General features: G+C 35.6%; 4 protein-coding genes across 7 annotated transcripts; 3 read left to right on the top strand and 1 right to left on the bottom strand.

Moving 5' to 3' along the window:
• Nucleotides 1-434: 434 nt before the first annotated feature.
• LOC112777115 (F-box/kelch-repeat protein At3g23880-like) lies at nt 435-1,661 on the top strand. Its single transcript, XM_025821399.3, has one exon. It carries the CDS (start codon nt 435-437, stop codon nt 1,659-1,661), a length of 1,227 nt encoding a protein of 408 aa, XP_025677184.1.
• Nucleotides 1,662-4,044: 2,383 nt separating this feature from the next.
• On the bottom strand, nt 4,045-10,771 carry LOC112776824 (uncharacterized). Its single transcript, XM_072227659.1, has 4 exons — nt 6,245-10,771; nt 5,464-5,529; nt 5,272-5,378; nt 4,045-4,775 (listed from the first exon to the last, which is right to left on the bottom strand). The coding sequence occupies exon 1, from the start codon at nt 10,117-10,119 to the stop codon at nt 6,811-6,813; it is 3,309 nt and encodes a 1,102-aa protein (XP_072083760.1). The 5' UTR covers nt 10,120-10,771; the 3' UTR covers nt 4,045-4,775; nt 5,272-5,378; nt 5,464-5,529; nt 6,245-6,810.
• Nucleotides 10,772-10,800: 29 nt separating this feature from the next.
• LOC112779397 (F-box/kelch-repeat protein At3g23880-like) lies at nt 10,801-15,138 on the top strand. 4 transcript variants are annotated; one of them, XR_003190682.3, is made up of 4 exons: nt 10,801-12,144; nt 13,236-13,678; nt 13,757-14,044; nt 14,856-15,138. XR_003190682.3 is itself a non-coding variant. In XM_025823635.3 (2 exons), the coding sequence occupies exon 1, from the start codon at nt 10,927-10,929 to the stop codon at nt 12,106-12,108; it is 1,182 nt and encodes a 393-aa protein (XP_025679420.1). In that variant the 5' UTR covers nt 10,801-10,926; the 3' UTR covers nt 12,109-12,144; nt 14,856-15,138. The 4 variants fall into 4 exon arrangements, 1 of the variants encoding a protein (XP_025679420.1); XR_003190681.3 differs by having other exon boundaries at nt 13,236-14,044; XR_011877597.1 differs by having other exon boundaries at nt 13,236-14,176.
• Nucleotides 15,139-16,775: 1,637 nt separating this feature from the next.
• Nucleotides 16,776-18,333, top strand: LOC112777706 (F-box/kelch-repeat protein At3g23880-like). The gene is made up of 2 exons (XM_025822099.3): nt 16,776-17,976; nt 18,299-18,333. The coding sequence occupies exons 1-2, from the start codon at nt 16,776-16,778 to the stop codon at nt 18,331-18,333; spliced, it is 1,236 nt and encodes a 411-aa protein (XP_025677884.1).
• Nucleotides 18,334-18,603: the final 270 nt, after the last annotated feature.

Here is an 18,603-nt window from a genome sequence, read left to right as displayed (position 1 = left end):
ATACTAAAAAGTAAAAAAATAAGATCTTTTTATATCAACTTAACAACATCCAATAAACATTTAATAATACAAATTAAGTTCATTGTATAAATTTTAAAGTCGTCTTAAAAAAAAGTGGATGCATAATTTGGAATTCAAAATTCATATAGAGCACAAACAACCAATTTTAAAATTTGATTCTCAAATAGATAGATTTTTGTTTCAGATATTAAAAAGATAATAAGATATATTTTTGAATCTCTATTTTATTTCATTCTTTTTTTCAAAACTCAAAACACAGGCGTTGGCGTTATATCGCGGGAAAGGAACTGGAAGAAATAAATAGCGCCGAGCTGCCAAGTTCGTGAGGCAACGTTTTCGCCATCGCCGCCATCGCCATTCTCCACCAACCTCCGCCGAAATCCAAATAGCGTTAATCTCCCCTTCAAGCAGTTATGACGCAGCCTAGGGATTATGAGAAGAGGAACAGGAAGCGTTTAAGAGTCACCAGAAACGGCCTGAAACGGCTGCTGCCTTCAACGGGAACCTCATTGGGGCCGCTTTCAGTCCTTCCGGATGAACTCATCAGAGAAATATTGCTGAGGCTTCCGGCGAGGTCGCTGCTTAGGTTTCAGAGTGTGTGCAGTTCATGGAGAACTTTAATTTCCAGCTCCCAATTCGCCAACGACCATGTTCGTTTAATCGCCGCTGATCCAAGTCTTAGCCATCCACGAGTTGTTTATCATGGTTGTTGGTTCTACAGATACAAAAAATTCGGAGATTTCTCCACACGGTGCTTGTTCGAGAACCCTTCCCAACCTACTGAAGTTGTTCGCTTCGCGGGAAAAAGTAGCCACGAAATTATTGGCTCTTGCAACGGATTGTTGTGCTTGCAAGACATTACTGTCATGGATAACTTAATCATGCTATGGAATCCCTGTACTGGATTGACATCCCAACCGCTGGAAATTCGGGGTATCATAGGAGTTTGCGGCTTTGGATATGATCATGTGAATGACGAGTACAAGTTTGTTGCGGTTTTAGAACAGGAACCGCTTAGAATTGAAACCAGAATTTATACATTTTGTCCAAACCCTTCTAGGAGAATCATTCAAGATACAGCGTTTAAAAGGATAATTGGTAATGGTAAAGGGGTATTTGTGCCTGGCACCGCCACTCTTAATTGGATTCATTGGCATGGCTTGGTTCTTTCCCTTGACTTGGTGAAGGAGACTTGTAGTGAGTTTTCTCTGCCTCTCAACCTCAAGGCTCCGGAAAATAAATCCTTCGTCTTTCCACACTTATGTATGCTGAAGAACTGCCTTGCATTTTGTTGCAGCCATGAGAAAACTCAGTGGTCTGTGTGGCTGCTGAAGGAATATGGAATGCCTCAATCTTGGACTAGATTAGCCACCATCCACTGTCACCACTCACTGCTTACTGGTGCTGAGTTACACCCATTATATATCCGGAGAAATACTCTTCTTATGGCGGTGGCATCAACTTCAAAGATAGTTTTGTATAACTTGGATGATGGCAGTTTAGAATTTCCTCTACTGAAACCTACTCCTGCAGATGTCCCAATGGGATTGTGGTTCTATATTTATCATGAGAGCTTAGTTTCACCATCATATCGTTGTCTTCGAAGTAGCTCATCCCAAATCTGGTTGATCAAACCTTAGTGTACAATCTCTCTTCTAAATGCTTTCATTCTTGTCAACTGATTCTTGTGATTATTCAAATGACATAACTCTGCCAAACTATGCCCTTTCTCAGATTTCACAATGTATACACTTAATGTTCTCAATTCACACAGTTTGTGAATGTCTAGACATAGTGAATCACAACCACCAAGGATAAGATGCCGGAGATTTTGTAAGCGAGTCAAGTTTTTCGGCAGACTATAAAGCTTCCCACAATTCATTAGTTTCAAGATTTCCAATTTATGCAAACTGTAAATAGAATCAGGAATGGTCTTAATATCTAGAACACAAAGCCCAAGATATCTCAAGTGGCTGAGTGAAGGAAATTTGGAAAATCTGTAACACAAAACTCGAAGAGAACTGTTTCTTGGAAGCCAATCATAGTTGTTTTGAAAATAACCATCCCATTTCAACTGATATAATGTCCTCAAGGAGTCAATTTTCTCACATGCTCCCTTTTCTATTGGTGTTTCAGTTTGGCCACCACACTCAAAACCTATATGATGTGTGTTTCTTGGCAAGTCAATCAGGTTTGATTTCTCTAGAAACATACATTCTTGCTCAGCAATTCATTGAGCAAGATCATGGACTAGACCATGCATTTTGAAATAAATTTTACCTGACTCATCATTGATCTTGACATCTTGAAAGAATGATTTATTATATAATTCATTCCAAATCATGTTACCAACCTCTTCTATGTCCAAGTTTGCCCGAGAAGAAATAAAGTCACTAGCCATCCAAAGATGAATCAAATCTTGCTTTAGGATTTCTGTATCTTTGGGAAATATGGCACAGAAAGCAAAACACTGCTTCAATGTTGGCTTTGCTTTGACGAGTGGAGATGGCTTTGGTAAACAAATGAATTGTGGAGATTACATGTGCTTACGCGTTATGTCTTAATCAGTCATAACTCTTGACTCCTCAGTCAATGATGCAAAAACAGTGCCATCTTCAATGGAATATCCAAACTGATTTCAGCCACAGAATAATCCTTTTGGTATTTGGTTTGTAATTCTCGTAGATATTACTTTTAAATCAAAATTTCCTTGAAAAAATTGGCAAGAAGCTATGGTGCTAAAACCATTACATTATTGAACACCGGAGACATGCAATTGAAAAATCCTTATGAGCTTTTGTTTGATTTGTATTTGCAAATTATATTAATATTTGAATTATGTATGAAGTGCAAATTAGATGAGTGAATTATAAGTAACAAATTTTAAGAGCAAATCAATATAATTATATTCACAAATAAATAGATTGAATGACTCATTGAAAATTGTATTTTTGAAGGACTTTGAACCTAGGTAAGAAAAACAAGCGCTCTGTTTTTGTTAGCTCGTATATTAGTAAACATGAAAAAATTCTTAAGTTCTGAACTCTTCAAATTTTTGGAGAAAAGCCAACCAAATTCAAATAATTTATTATGTGATCAGTTTTAGAACATAATATTAGAATTGGCAAAACAAAATGTAATCACAACTAGTAAAGTAACCAACATGACTTTATTAAAATTGAAGTTAATCATTAAGCAGATAACTTAATTGAAATCGCTTATCCTCATTTCATTCTTCCTAATAAAAATTAGAAATTGAGCACAAGCACCACTTTTGCATTGAGCTGCTGGTCCACTTAGATTGAAAAATTGTATTTGCTGCATTTGTGTTCTATTGGCTATTAATGAAAGACCTTATAAACCACTTGTAATTCAAAATTTCCATTCTAAAAAGCTAATTATCACGAGAAAACATTCACCAAATTTTTTTCTTAGTAATGGTTATTATCTTTCTTTCTTTCTAGAATCTTGTTGATTGATTCAAAATGTTAGGGACGTAATACATGCACAAATCAAAGAAGGATTTAGAACAGTGACACAGATTGAAACTATTAGCCATATTTGTCAAAGACATGTGAATTTTCAAGTTAAAAATTCTTATGAAAAATTTGTAGTAGCATCAGAACTCGTTCAGCAGATTGGCCAATAAAAACCTTAATAATAAATACAAACATTTCTTAAAAACCTCAAACTAAATCTAGTAATCTACTATTAAATATTAATAGAAAAACAAATTCCATCATATTAATAAGTTTAAGACTCGCTATTAGTCAAAAGGGAGAATAATAATATTTTTCTGGGAATAAATGTACACCCAATTTACTTGAAAAATATTTTCTTTTAACTTTATAGAACTTTTGACATCATAACAAGTTAGTATTAAAATACACTGTAAGCAATAATTAACAGTTTTCGCTTATTGAAATTAGTATATTAATAGGCACAAATATACTTTTTATTTATTAAATATGTTTAATAATAATAGAGTAAATAATCAAATTTATTTCTAAAAAATTATCCGTTCTTCAAATAGTCTTTGAAATATTTTTTTAATCAAATACATCTTTCAAAGATTTTAAGTTAATTATATTAGTCATTTCATTACTCCTGCTGCTTACAGCATCTAAATTTACTGATGTAGAGTGACATTTCTCTAACTACAACACATACTTTACAATCCTAATTGGCTGCTAACACGATAAGTATTGACTATTATGAAAAAGAAGTAAAAATGAAACAATTCCATATTTTAATAATTTTCATTTTCTGCTATTGTGAAATTAAAACATCTTTTACTAGTTGAACTAATTTAGAGGAGTCTGAATGGCCACATATGGCACACTCATCTTGATAAAACTAATACAAGTGTCCCTTTGCACTTACTATTACTGTATAATTTATGCTTTCTGTTATTTCAAAATGACGTATTGATGCATTTTTTTCTCACGTGTTAAAAAAAATAATATGAACTTCTGATATACCAATCTGGTGTCATTTGTTATTGATGAATATTAACACAAGAATTTCCATGGACAAACTGGAGCTTAAAAGAAATAAAGAAACAAATAAATAGAGAGTTTAAACGAGATTATTAACAATAAGTCATATCACCGAGAAAAAAAATTGTATGCCTTAATTATCTGGACACCGCTTGTAGCCATTGTCCTTGTAATCTTTGGATTTGGATCTTCTAAATTTTGAATTTCTCTCTCATCCTTAAATAGTTTCTCTCTCATATTTTCTCTTGATCTCACCTATAAAATAAATGACGAGAGATTACACTTTACCCTCTAAGTGAAAATTTAAAATTTAGAGGAGCTAAATTCATAATCCTTTATATATATTTCTTTGAAATAACACTATTTTTGAACATAAGAATTTAGAAACTCAAACCAACAATGTTTTTTGTAATTTACAAATTAAGCATCGATAATGTGAATGCCAATTTGACATTTACTTCAATAATAAGTCCCCCACTAATAATGTAAACATAATCAAATGTAATTTTAATTGGCATGAATTCTTTGATCTAATAATGTAAACATAATCATTTTTTCCCCTCAATCACGACCAAAGTCATATGACAACCAATTAAACTCAATATCAAGTAAAGAACTTGGAACACTTGTTCATAAAATAAAGAACTATAGCACTGCCAACTACAGTAATGACACATGAAATCGAGTCACAGTTTTTGCATTTCGCTCATTTAATTTCAAAAAATCTTCAAAAGCAACATTAGTTTCGTACCTCACATTGCATATCCCTCTGTTTGTGGCAAAAATTACTATTGGAGAGAGCGAGCTCTCTAAAGCACGATTCAAATAGGAAAAGCATTCCATATCTAGCATGTGCACCTGCTCAGAATTATTAAGAAAAAGATTAACTACAAGCAATAGAAATGAGAGATTAAGAAAGTAATATATCCAACAACTAAGTCACCTCATCAATAAATAGAACTCCAGGGACAAGCTCTGCTACACCTTCATCAATATATCGGTTGACAACCTATCACAAATAGAATAATAACAGTAAACATACAAGTTAACCTCTTGGCATTGAGGCTTTTTGCTTACATTCATAGATATTTTAGTTAGTAGTCACCAATTTCCATTTATGGTTGAAAATAATTGAAAAAATTGCTAATGAAAATATTCCTTTTCATTTTTCATGAAAAATAGCTACATTTATAAGATTGAAATTGCAAGAAGAAAAAGCTTACCTTTATGAACATTCATATAAATAAAAAAGGAAAAAAAAATATAAGCGCAGATGACATGATTTGACAATACATTGTTAATTTCTTATTTCAGTTTGTCAGTGATTTCTGTTTTCCTAGACTTCAATATCTTGCCCATAAGAGACAGAATATCTTACCCACCTTTAAAAAAACTAAAATTTACATTTTTTCTGAAAATATTTTTTATTTAAAAAATATATTTTTAATATTATAAATAAATAAAACATATTTTTATATTATCTTATCTAAATATAATTAGTAAATAATAATATTTTTATATACAATATCCAACATAAAAGGTGAAAACTCAGGTGAAGTCGACTTCACGTGAAGTTGATATTTGAGAGCCGTTAGATGAAAATTTAGTCAAATCAATCAAATTATCTAACGGTTCTCAAGTATCAACTTTACGAAAATCGAGTGCACCTGAGTTTCTACCAACATAAAATTACTCTATTTTAAAAAAAATTCATAAGAACTCACTCAAGTGTCACGGCCTTGGACACACTCCAACGCTACCGTGCCGGCACTCGGACTTACTCAACCTCTTGAGCTAAGACCAAGTCAGCCTAACCCTCAATACTTAGCAAGAAAGCTAAGAACACAAGATAACACAAGAGAAAGGAAGCTTTGGTGGAAAGAACACTTTATTACTCAAGTGTTGGTTACAAATGATTCACACACCCAAACTCTAACTCTCATCCCTATTTATAGCCATCCACCTCCTCAATGGATGGTTAGGATTAAATCTAATCAACGGTCCAGATTAATCATCCAGAACCTTCTTTACAAATATCTATCCTACCACAACTCTCTAAATGTTTCTAGATTATTCCATATCACTCTTTATACTTCTATATACATCTACACTCTTCTAGAATACTCTATGACCTTCCAGAGTCTTCTAGAACCTTCTAGGGTATTCCGGGACCTTCTAAGACATTCTAGAACGTTCCGGAACCATCTAGAGTATTCTCAAACACTCCAGAAAACTATTCAAACACTGTTAAATCTAACCTTCTAAAATTTTCCGTGACATTCTCCCCCACCTAATGCGCAGACGTCCTCGTCGCGTTCTGTTCATGATAGCGCTCTAGGTGTTCTTGAAATTGCCACAGATTTTCGCGAGTTTCCCAGCTAGCTTCAGTTATCGGGAGCCCTTTCCACTTGATCAAGTATTGGATACTTGGTGGTACTCCTCTTCGTCGCACGACGCGATTAGCTAGGATCTCTTCGATTTCTTTGTCAAAAGATCTAATCACCACAGGCGGAGCACGACTCGAGTTACCTCTACTCGGTTCGTCTTGGTCCGCATGATATGGTTTAAGCATACTCACATGGAAGACCGGGTGGATCTTCATAGAGGGAGGGAGTTGTACTTTATAAGCAACCTCCCCAACACGTCCAATGATCTCAAATGGTCCTTCGTATTTGCGGATTAAACCCTTATGAACCTTGCGAAAGGCTTTGAATTGTTGTGGAAGAAGTTTGATCATTACCTTGTCTCCCACTTGATAGCTTGCATGCCTCCTCTTCTTATCTGCCCATTTCTTCATCCTCTTGGCAGCTTTGTCGAGGTAAGAACGAGTGACATCTGCTTGTTCTTCCCATGACTTAATCATATGATAAGCTCCAGGGCTCTTTCCTGAGTAAGAGGAAGAAAGAGAGTGAGGTGTAAGCGGCTGTTGTCCAGTCACAATCTCGAACGGACTCTTCCCTGTAGACTCACTCCTTTGCAAATTGTATGAGAACTGAGCAATGTCGAGGAGTTTTGTCCAATCCTTCTGATTAGCGCTCACAAAATGCCTTAAGTAACACTCGAGTAAGGCATTCACTCTCTCAGTCTGCCCATCGGTTTGAGGATGGAAGCTTGTTGAGAAATGAAGCTCCGACCCAAGGAGTTTGAACAGCTCTGTCCATAGTCGTCCTGTGAAGCGTGGATCTCGATCACTAATGATGCTTTTAGGCAATCCCCAGTACTTCACCACATTCTTGAAGAATAGTCGTGCTGCTTCCTCTGCAGTGCAGTCAGTAGGGGCAGATATAAAGGTAGCATACTTCGAAAATCGATCCACTACCACGAGAATAGATCCAAACCCCTCGGACTTCGGTAAGGCAGAGATGAAATCTAGAGAGACACTTTCCCACGGTCGCTCTGATGGAGGCAGAGGTTCCAACAACCCACTTGGTGTCTTGTTTTCAATCTTATCTTGTTGGCACACAAGACAAGTCTTCACATAGCTCTCCACTTCAGCTCTCATTTGAGGCCAATAATAAGAAGATTCAATGAGTGCTAAGGTCCTTCGCTGACCTTGGTGACCAGCCCACTTGGTGTCGTGGCATTCCCTCACTAATTTTCTTCTTAGATTTTCCCATTTAGGGACGTATAGTCTTCTCCCTTTAGTGTAGAGAAGGTCGTTTTCTAACCAAAATCTTTTGGTCTTACCTTCTCTAGCCAACTCCACCAACTTCTTGGCTAATGGATCGTGATGCAACCCTTCCTTGATGATATGCATAATATCTCCTTCCACCATAGAAATGGCCGACATCCTGTATGGTTTTGAGATAGGCGGTTTCGCTCCTAACTCCAATTCAATGTTGTCATCCATCTTTCTTCTAGGTGGTAACTGCTTTGGCAACTCGGGAGGCATCACATCCTTATTTTCTTCAATGACTTCCTTGATTTTGGGAGGAACGTCTTCTCTTTTGGATATTGACTCCTCTTGTAATAGAGCCAAATATGTAGTCTCTCCCTTCTTGAAACCTTTCTTGAGTTGCATGGTCGAGAGCATTGGAATTCCTCCAGCCTTTGAGATTGTAGGGACCATGCATGGAGACCCTTTCTCCATGACGCATACTATATTGTAGTATGGCATAGGTATTATATTTGCCTTCCTTTGCAAATCGAGCCCGATGACTATTTTAAAATCGTCCATGGGTGCTACTGAGAAATCCACAAGGCCCTTCCAAGAACCAAGAGTCATCTCAACCCTTTTTGCTACTCCCTTAAGGGGTTCACCCTTGGTATTCACGGGTTTGAACCAACCATTCTTTTCGGTGATCTTCAACCCAAGCCTCCTTGCTTCATCAGGCGTGATGAAGTTGTGTGTAGCACCAGTGTCGATCATAGCCATGACAGGTTTTTCATTGATAAAGGCTTTGACATATATCAAGCCTTTCTTTTCTGCAGTACTTGCCTCTTTGGTCTTCACAGCATTTATGTGTTGGATAGATCCAACACACTCAGTTACTTGAGTTTGAGCTTCTCGTTCCTCAGCAATAGATGCCAAAGTCCCTAGCTTGGGACAATCCTTCATTTGGTGCGGCCCCTTGCACACGAAGCATCCTCCTTTGGGCACGAAAGCCTTCTTTTTTTCTTCGTACTCTTTCTTTGAAGAGTATTTTCCTTCTTTCTTGGTTGAGAAGCTCTTCCCCTTGTCTCCCCCACCTTTAGCAGAACTAGACTTGGAGGAAGACTTAGGTTTAGAGTCTCCCCTATGATACTCAGTGAGTGATTCGGCCACCACGATGGCCTCATCGACATCCTTAACATTCCTTCTTTGTAGTTCTTGCTTTGCCCAAGGTTGGAGTCCATCAATGAAGAAGAACAATGCATCCTCTGATGCTAAGTTGGGGATTTGAAGCGTGAGAGTAGTAAACTCCTTTACGTAGTCGCTAATCGTACTCTTGTGCTTCAACTCCCTCAACTTCTTCCTTGCTTCATAAACCACATTCTCAGGGAAGAATTGTCTTTTCAATTCCCTTTTGAAATCTTCCCATGTGGCTATGTTGCAAGTGCCCTTTTCCATATCTACGCACTTTCTCCTCCACCACAAAGTAGCATTATCAGAAAGGTAGAGAGCTGCAGTGCGTACCTTTATTGCTTCTTCGACCACCCCTTGGCCTTCGAAGTACCTCTCCATTTGCCATAGGAAGTTCTCCACCTCGCGAGCGTCCCTTACGCCCTTGAACTCCTTTGGCTTGGGGAGATCAATCTTTGTCGTCTCCCTTATAATGGTTGGTCGAGATTTCGCCTCCTCGAACCAAACTCGAACTTCCTCAAATAGCTTTAAGGAATTCTCAAGCTTCTCTTCAATTTGGAGCATGCTTTCTTTGAAAGCATCTAGTTCTCCTAATACGTGAGCCTCGAGGGTCTCCTTGTCATGTTCTATCCTTTGGAAGCGCTCATCCATAGAGGATAGAACATTTTCCAACATAGAAACTCTTTCTTCTAAGAAGTTAGAGTCCTTACCTCTAGGCTCACTTGAAGAACGGACCTTCTTGCCTCCCCATTGAGAAAGAATAGTATCCCTTCCCCTTTGAGACTCAACATGCTCCATGGTGATACTAGAAGCCATTCCCACAAGCGACTTGTGCTCCCTCTCGAACCTTGCTCTGATACCAAAATTGTCACGGCCTTGGACACACTCCAACGCTACCGTGCCGGCACTCGGACTTACTCAACCTCTTGAGCTAAGACCAAGTCAGCCTAACCCTCAATACTTAGCAAGAAAGCTAAGAACACAAGATAACACAAGAGAAAGGAAGCTTTGGTGGAAAGAACACTTTATTACTCAAGTGTTGGTTACAAATGATTCACACACCCAAACTCTAACTCTCATCCCTATTTATAGCCATCCACCTCCTCAATGGATGGTTAGGATTAAATCTAATCAACGGTCCAGATTAATCATCCAGAACCTTCTTTACAAATATCTATCCTACCACAACTCTCTAAATGTTTCTAGATTATTCCATATCACTCTTTATACTTCTATATACATCTACACTCTTCTAGAATACTCTATGACCTTCCAGAGTCTTCTAGAACCTTCTAGGGTATTCCGGGACCTTCTAAGACATTCTAGAACGTTCCGGAACCATCTAGAGTATTCTCAAACACTCCAGAAAACTATTCAAACACTGTTAAATCTAACCTTCTAAAATTTTCCGTGACACAAGTCTTTCTACAAAAAAAAAAAAAATAGCGGGATTAATTTTTGAATTTTGTTTGGTTATTTAACTCTTTTTAAAGGCACACGTAGTCACGTACTCACGTAGCACGCGAAAAGAAATAGGAATCGGAAATAGTCAAGTTAGTTCCAAGTTTGTGAAGCTAAACCTTTTCGCCGTCGTGGCCGCCGCTAACCTCCCTTTAAGTTGTTATGGAGCAGCCACATGATTATTACGAGAGGAAGAGGATGCCTTTAACAGTCACCATACACGCCTCAAAACGGCTGCTGTCTTCGACGGTAACGCAATCGCAGCCGCTGCCGTTACTTCCGGATGAACTCATCAGAGAAATCTTGCTGAGGCTTCCGGCGAGATCGCTGCTTCGGTTACGGAAAGTATGTAGTTCATGGAAAACCCTAATTTCCATCCCTCAATTCGCCAAAGACCATCTTCAACATTCAACCGCTGCGGATCCAAGTTTGAGTGGGCCACGAGTTGCTTATCATCATAGTTGCCACTACGAATTCGGAGATTTCTCCTTACGCTCCTTGGTCGAGAACCCTTCCAAACCTACCGAAATCGTTCTTTTGGAGGAGAGACTTAACCACGTAGTTATTGGCTCTTGCAATGGATTGCTGTGCTTTTATGATGTTGTTGGCATCAACATCTTTGTCAGGTTGTGGAATCCCTGTACTGGATTATTGACAACCCCATCGGTGGAACGTGGGGATTTCTTAACGGTTTTCGGCTTCGGCTATGATCATGTGAACGACAAGTACAAGCTTTTTGCGATTGTAAATCACATGGGGTATCATACAACCAAAATTCATACATTTTGCCGCAACCCTTCCAAGAGAGCCATTCAAGGTATCCCATTTAGCAGCATAAAGGGTGATCGTAAAGGGGTATTTGTGCCTGGCACCGCTACCCTTAACTGGATCCTGGATTGCTTGGTTTTTTCCCTTGACTTGGTGAAGGAGACTTTTAGTGAGTTTTCCCTTCCCGTCAGTGATCCGAATGATAAAACCTTCAACTTCCCAGGGTTATGTGAGCTGAGGAACTGCCTTGCATATTGTTTTAATCATGAGAAAACTCATTGGTTTGTGTGGATCATGAAGGAGTATGGAGTGCCTAAATCTTGGACTAAATTGGCCATCATCCCCTGCCTTCCGCGTCTAACTGATTATCATTTACGGCCATTGTATATCTGGGGAAACAATATTCTTGTGGCGGTTGCATCAAGTTTAAGGATAGTTCTGTATAATTTGGATAATGGTAGCTTTGAATTTCCTGTATTGAAACCTACTCCTTCAATAGGATTGTTCGTCTTTGTTTATCAAGAAAGCTTAGTTTCACCACCATATCCTGGCCTTCCAAGTAGCTCTTTCAGTTAATCAAACCCTAACGGACAAGCTGTCTTCTGAATAATGGTTTGATTCTAGTCAACTCCTATGCCTTCTTTATGAGTTTTGACTTTTGAGAATTTATCTCTTCTTATTGCTTTGCTAATTTAGTGATTATTTATCTAGTTTTTTACAAAATTATACTACCTGTTATGATTATTGCCAATTTCATATTCACATGCCCAGGCTGGATTTGTAGGATTAACCATCATTTACTAGTGTTCCTTTGCGCTTACAGTAAATTTATGCTTGTGATGAAGATCTGACCTTAGATTCAAATCTATTATTTTAGGGTAAAATTAAGGGGAAGAGAATGTAATATGTAATTTAATGCGTACCATTTCCTTTTAATTTTGTTGTTTTTGGATCCAAAACTGGATGCTTTACCCGTTGAACCAGATGAAATATGCTGATAATTGGTGTATAAATGATTCATACCATAGTATTGGCATCTTCAAATTATGGATTCATGGTCATAGATGATTCTTTTATGACTAAACAAAATCAAAATTGATACATTTTTATTGTTTATTTCTTGTGATAAATAAATGATTACCAGCTTTCAGTGATCAACATACTAGGCAGTGGGAAAAATGATATATTGATATATTTATTTTCTCTCTTGGTGGTCAAAGAAATAATATGAACTTCTGAGGTTCCAACCTGGTGATATAAGTTATCTGTTATTGATGAGTATTAAAAAATTAGAGCTTAAAACAAATGGAAGAGTTGATACGAGATTTTAACAAACAAAACGAAAAGCCATGTCACAAGGAAAAAGAGCTTTTATGTTCTTAATTATCTAGATATCCCTTGTAGTTCTAGACCCTATTTTATGACTAACAGTCGCATTTGTCATGTTTTTTGCCAACACTCATTTTTTTATATTAGCCCTCTAACATTGCTGGGGAATAATTATTTAGAAACTTTCATCGACTAACAAACTTAACCAACTCGTCTTGTCAAAGAATAATATGAACTTCTAAGAAATTAACCTGATGACTTAAGTTATTTATTATTCATGAATATTAAAGCGATATATTTTTATTAATATATCACATAGTTTGTTTTCCCCGCCTAATCATAGAGATATGTATTGTCATTTCAAAATCCTGCAGTTATGTGTGCTGAGGAACTTCTTTGCAATTTGTTGTGAACATAGAACTCATTGCTCTGTGTGGTTGATGAAGGAGTATGGAGTGTTTGAATCTTGGACTAAATTGGCCATGATCCCACAGTACCTTGGCATACACATTATTCCTCTGTATCTTTGGGAAAATGATGTTCTTCATGGGACTGCTGCTCCCTATTCAAGAATAATTAGGAATAACTTAAACTATGGTAACTTTAAGTTCCCTGTCATTGATAGCCACAGGGATGACATGATGAAAGTTTCTCCTTTGTCTAAGCTCTCCATCGCGGCGAAGCGATTCCATATTTATCATGAAAGCTTGGTTTCACCATCACACTGTGGTCTTGTAAGTAGCACATCTGAAATGTGTTGGATCAAAGTCATCAAAAACCCATGTCTACAATTTCTTCCAAGTGAATTCCTCTATTGGTAAAGGCTTTCCCGGGCTATTTAGTTTCTAGCTATTGTAGTTGAATGATTTATTTAGTTTTTTCAAACTTGGTGTAGGGCTGCAAAACTATACTTTCTGTCCATGATTATTTTTGAACAAGCTAAGCATTCTTATCAAGATCAGATCCTAGGCAACTCCGATGGCTATTAGCTATGCACGCACTTCTTTATTTTGTGATCATTCAAGATATGATATGTTGAAAACCTCACTGATGATAATGACTTTGGTTATGATGTTGGATTAATAATTTACCTCACTGATAATCCATTCCCCTGTTCGCTAGTTGTTTCTCCTTCTTGTCCATCAAACTGAAAGCACAAATTTCTCTCCTGAAAGCGCAGAAGGTTACTCTCTCTCTCTATATTAAGATTTTCTTCTCTCTGTTTTTCATCAAACAGTTTTTGACTAATGAAATTTCTTAGGATCCTCTATTCGATGTATGCCTGATTGCGAATCAAAATAATTTAACTAACAAAGTAAGCAATAAGTTCTTCTTTTTCTAGCTAGGTTTATATTCCCAGCCTCCGTTCATTCTTTGTCTCAATGTTTCAGCAATAATAATTAGAAGTAGATATTTAGCATTAGAAGAGGGATATAGAACTAGTGTTAATTTAATTTATTGACTTTACATAATTATTGAGGAACCTTCAACATAATTATTGAGGCTACTATCTTTCATCCATTTTGTTCATTTGATTTTTCTTATTCTAATTCTGACTCTGATTTTATTTTTGTTCAAGTTGGTTTTTTGATGGCAAATGAAGTAAGTGTTTGAATGATTTAGTTTACTTGCTTTGAAAAATAAAAATAAATTACTTGTTTTTAGCATTTTATTCTATGGCCTCCAAGTCTCTTTTTTTTGGCAGGAACATTTTTATTGTTGTTCAGAAAAATAAGGTCCTAAACAAATACTTGTATCATAAGGGAAATATGTTGATCATTGTTCATTAGAAAAACTATCTCATTACTCTGCTGATACAGTTTAAAGTATAAAACTTGTTGATGTTATTAGTATGTGCGAAGTTATTGCCTAAGAGTGAGTTCATTTTAGGCTTTTGATAGTTCTTTGTGGTTGTAATGGACCTGAAAATGATGTGTCCCTGGATATCTTATTGGGTGGCTGGAGCATAACCCTTTATTTATTGAATTGAACAGGCAATAGGCTTGATAGAGGCAGGGAAGGAATTGCAAGGACTTAAAAGCTCTGGATAAACCATTGCACTTCACTTCGATGCTTATATCATTTAAGAGAGATGAAGCCCTGTTCAAATACTTGGTCTCTGGTATTCCTTGTGTAGCCTCCCAAAATTCTAAACTCGAATAGGTTAATATTAATAGTGAATATTTTGATCATTTGAAGACTGTAATAACACTAGTTTGTAATTTTGTAGAGATAGAGTATAATAATAAATAATAATTTTTTATAGCTTATAAAAAATTTTCAAAAGTAAAAATAATGCATCATAGGAAAAAAAAATATTACAGAATGAAAGAATGAAAGAGTAATCAGTGAGTATGCTGTGAAATATAGAAATAGTTAAAATAAAAAAAAGAATAAGATTGTGTTTTTTAATAAATTAAAGTAATATTCACCACTATATAATTGATGGTGTGTATATAATTATTAAATAATAAATTGCAAGCAAATATTAATAAAGTATTATATTTGATATTAAAATAAAATATAAATAATAAATAAAAATTTGAGATTTAAAATAAAAATATTTAAGATCAAGGAAAGAAATGAAGAGAAATTTTTGGTAAACAACGACTGACGTTAACATGACAATAAATTGAATCAAATAACGTATATTTAAATTAATTGAATTAAAATATATATTATTTAATTATAATAAGAGTTATGCTTAATTGCTTATGCATGTTAAATTGCCTTTTATTTTTTTTTATAATAGCCTTATTAACTAAATATATGTATATATAAAATATATTTATTAGCCATTCATATGCATGTCAATGATTCAGTAGGGGAAACTTAGGTGGGGTGTGAAAAAAAAAATAGCCACTAATTTTGATCTACTAAAAAATTTAGGATTTATTTGAGTTTTTTAAAAAAAAAATTTAATTAATTTTTTATGAAAAAAATAATTTTATATTTAGATATCTTATAAAAAAATCTTTTATCTATTAATTTATTTAGGTATAATAATATAAAAATATTTTTGTTTATTTATTATGTGTAAATTTTTTTTAAAAATTTTTTTAAAAAAGATGTAAATTATAATTTTTTTAAAAAGATTTTTTTATTTTTTTAATATTTTTATTTGTATTATTAAAGATTTGTTTGGACGTCATTTTTAAAAAATATTTTTTTTAAAGTCTTTTACAAAAAGTAAAAGAGATTTATATTTAGATATCTCGTATAAAAAAATTTTATTATTTATCAATTATGTTTGAATAAAATAAGATAAAAATATTTTTTTGTTTATTTATTATGTAAAAAATATCTATTTAAAAAAATCTTTAAAAAAAATATAAATTATAGCTTTTTAAAAAGATGACTTTTTGTTTATTTTTAGTGTTTTTATTTTTACTATTAAAAATTTACTAAACACACTAAAAAAAACAGAAATAATCTTCTAAAAAAAGATTTTTTTTATCAATTTAATGACGTCCAAACAAACACTAAAATTTTATTAAACACATTAAAAAAAAAGATCTTTTTATATCAACTTAACATTTAATAAACACTTAATAATACGGGGTTGGAAAAGTTAAGTTCATTGTATAAATTTTAAAATCGTCTTATAAAAAAGTGGATGCATAAATTGGACTTCAAAATTCATATAGAGCATAAACAACCAATTTTAAGATTTGATTCTTAAATAGATAGATTTTTTTTTTCTTTTAAATACAGAGGTTAAAGAGATAGTGAGATATATTTTTGAATCTCTGTTTTCAAAACTCAATACGCACGCGTTGGCGTTATATCGCGGGAAAGGAACCGGAAGAAATAAATAGCACCGAGCTTTCGTGAGGCAACGTTTTTGCGCCATCGCCATTCGCCCCCAACCTCCGCCGATATCCAAATAGCGTTAATCTCCCCTTCAAGTAGTTATGACGCAGCCTACTTATTATGAGAAGAGGAACAGGAAGCGTTTGAGAGTCACCAGAAACCGCCTGAAACGGCTGCTGCCTTCAACGGGAACCTCATTGGGGCCGCTTTCAGTCCTTCCTGATGAACTCATCAGAGAAATATTGCTGAGGCTTCCGGCGAGGTCGCTGCTTAGGTTTCAGAGTGTGTGCAATTCATGGAGAACCTTAATTTCCAGCTCCCAGTTTGCCAAGGACCATGTTCGTTCAATCGCGGCTGATCCAAGTTTTAGCCATCCACGAGTTGTTTATCATGGTTTTTGGTTCTACAGATACAAAAGATTCGGAGATTTCTCGGTACAATCCTTGTTCGAGAACCCTTCCCAACCTACTGAAGTCGTTCGCTTCGCGGGAAAAAGTAGCCACGAAATTATTGGCTCTTGCAACGGATTGTTGTGCTTGCAAGACAATGTCATGGGTAACTGTATCATGCTGTGGAATCCCTGTATTGGATTGACATCCCAACCGCTGGAAATTCGGGGTTTCATAGGAGTTTGTGGCTTCGGATATGATCATGTGAATGACGAGTATAAGTTTGTTGCGGTTGTTGATCAGAAACATAAACAAGAACCGCTTAGATTTGAAACCAGAATTTATACATTTTGTCCAAACTCTTCAAAGAGAATCATTCAAGATACCGCGTTTAAAAGGATAATTGGTGATGGTAAAGGGGTATTTGTGCCTGGCACCGCCACTCTTAATTGGATTCATTGGCATGGCTTGGTTCTTTCCCTTGACTTGGTGAAGGAGACTTGTAGTGAGTTTTCTCTGCCCCTCAACCTCAAGGCTCCGGAAAATAAATCCTTCGTCTTTCCACACTTATGTATGCTGAAGAACTGCCTTGCATTTTGTTGCAGCCATGAGAAAACTCATTGGTCTGTGTGGCTGCTGAAGGAATATGGAATGCCTCAATCTTGGACTAGATTAGCCACCATCCACTGCCACCACTCACTGCTTACTGGTGCTGCGTTACACCCATTATATATCCGGGGAAATACTCTTCTTATGGCAGTGGCATCAACTTCAAAGATAGTTTTGTATAACTTGGATGATGGCCGCTTAGAATTTCCTCTACTGAAACCTACTCCTGCAGATGTCCCAATGGGATTGTGGTTCTATATTTATCATGAAAGCTTAGTTTCACCATCATATCGTTGCCTTCGAAGTAGCTCGTCCCAAATTTGGTTTATCAAACCCTAGTGTACAATCTCTCTTCTAAATGCTTTGATTCTTGCCAACTAATTCTTGTGATTATTCTTTCTGTTATTTCAAATTCATATGCCCAGGCTAGATTTGTAGGAATATAATGTATTGCACTTACTGTTACTGTATAATTATGTTTTTCTGTATTGTGTATGGTATTCTTTTCGGCTATGTGAGGTGGTTTCTGAGTTCTCTTTGTCATCTCATTTATTTTTTTACTATTTATTTGCTATAGTTTAGCAATGTTTGTGTATCTGATTTTAATTTTTTTGTATTATTTTCAGATACAAAAGGAGCTGAGCAACTTCCGGTGAAGTAGGGACGGCTAAGCAAAGATGGGGAATTCTGAAATAACAATGTTGTTACAGAAGATGGGTTTTATACAAATACTTGTATCATAAGGGAAATATGTTGATTATTGTTCATTAGAAAAAACTCTCTCATTACTCTGCTGATACAGTTTAAAGTATAAACTTGTTGATGTTATTAGTATGTGCTAAGTTATTGCCTTAAGAGTGAGTTTATTTCAGGCTTTTGATAGTTCTTTGTAGTTGTAAATGACTTGAAATTGATATGTTAAAATTAATTA

This window comes from Arachis hypogaea, chromosome 19 (genome assembly GCF_003086295.3).
Source record: "Arachis hypogaea cultivar Tifrunner chromosome 19, arahy.Tifrunner.gnm2.J5K5, whole genome shotgun sequence".
Taxonomy (NCBI): Eukaryota; Viridiplantae; Streptophyta; class Magnoliopsida; order Fabales; family Fabaceae; genus Arachis; species Arachis hypogaea.
The sequence above is the reverse complement of the archived record's forward strand: the minus strand, read 5'-3'. Positions and strand labels throughout refer to the sequence as shown.

Excerpts from the sequence above, each read along its gene's own strand:
- LOC112777706 (XM_025822099.3), top strand. The coding sequence starts at position 16,776 with ATGACGCAGCCTACTTATTATGAGAAGAGGAACAGGAAGCGTTTGAGA. Across the intron at positions 17,977-18,298 it reads ATCATATCGTTGCCTTCGAA|ATACAAAAGGAGCTGAGCAA; the intron begins GTAGCTCGTCCC and ends TATTATTTTCAG.
- LOC112779397 (XM_025823635.3), top strand. The coding sequence starts at position 10,927 with ATGGAGCAGCCACATGATTATTACGAGAGGAAGAGGATGCCTTTAACA.
- LOC112776824 (XM_072227659.1), bottom strand. The coding sequence starts at position 10,119 with ATGGCTTCTAGTATCACCATGGAGCATGTTGAGTCTCAAAGGGGAAGG.
- LOC112777115 (XM_025821399.3), top strand. The coding sequence starts at position 435 with ATGACGCAGCCTAGGGATTATGAGAAGAGGAACAGGAAGCGTTTAAGA.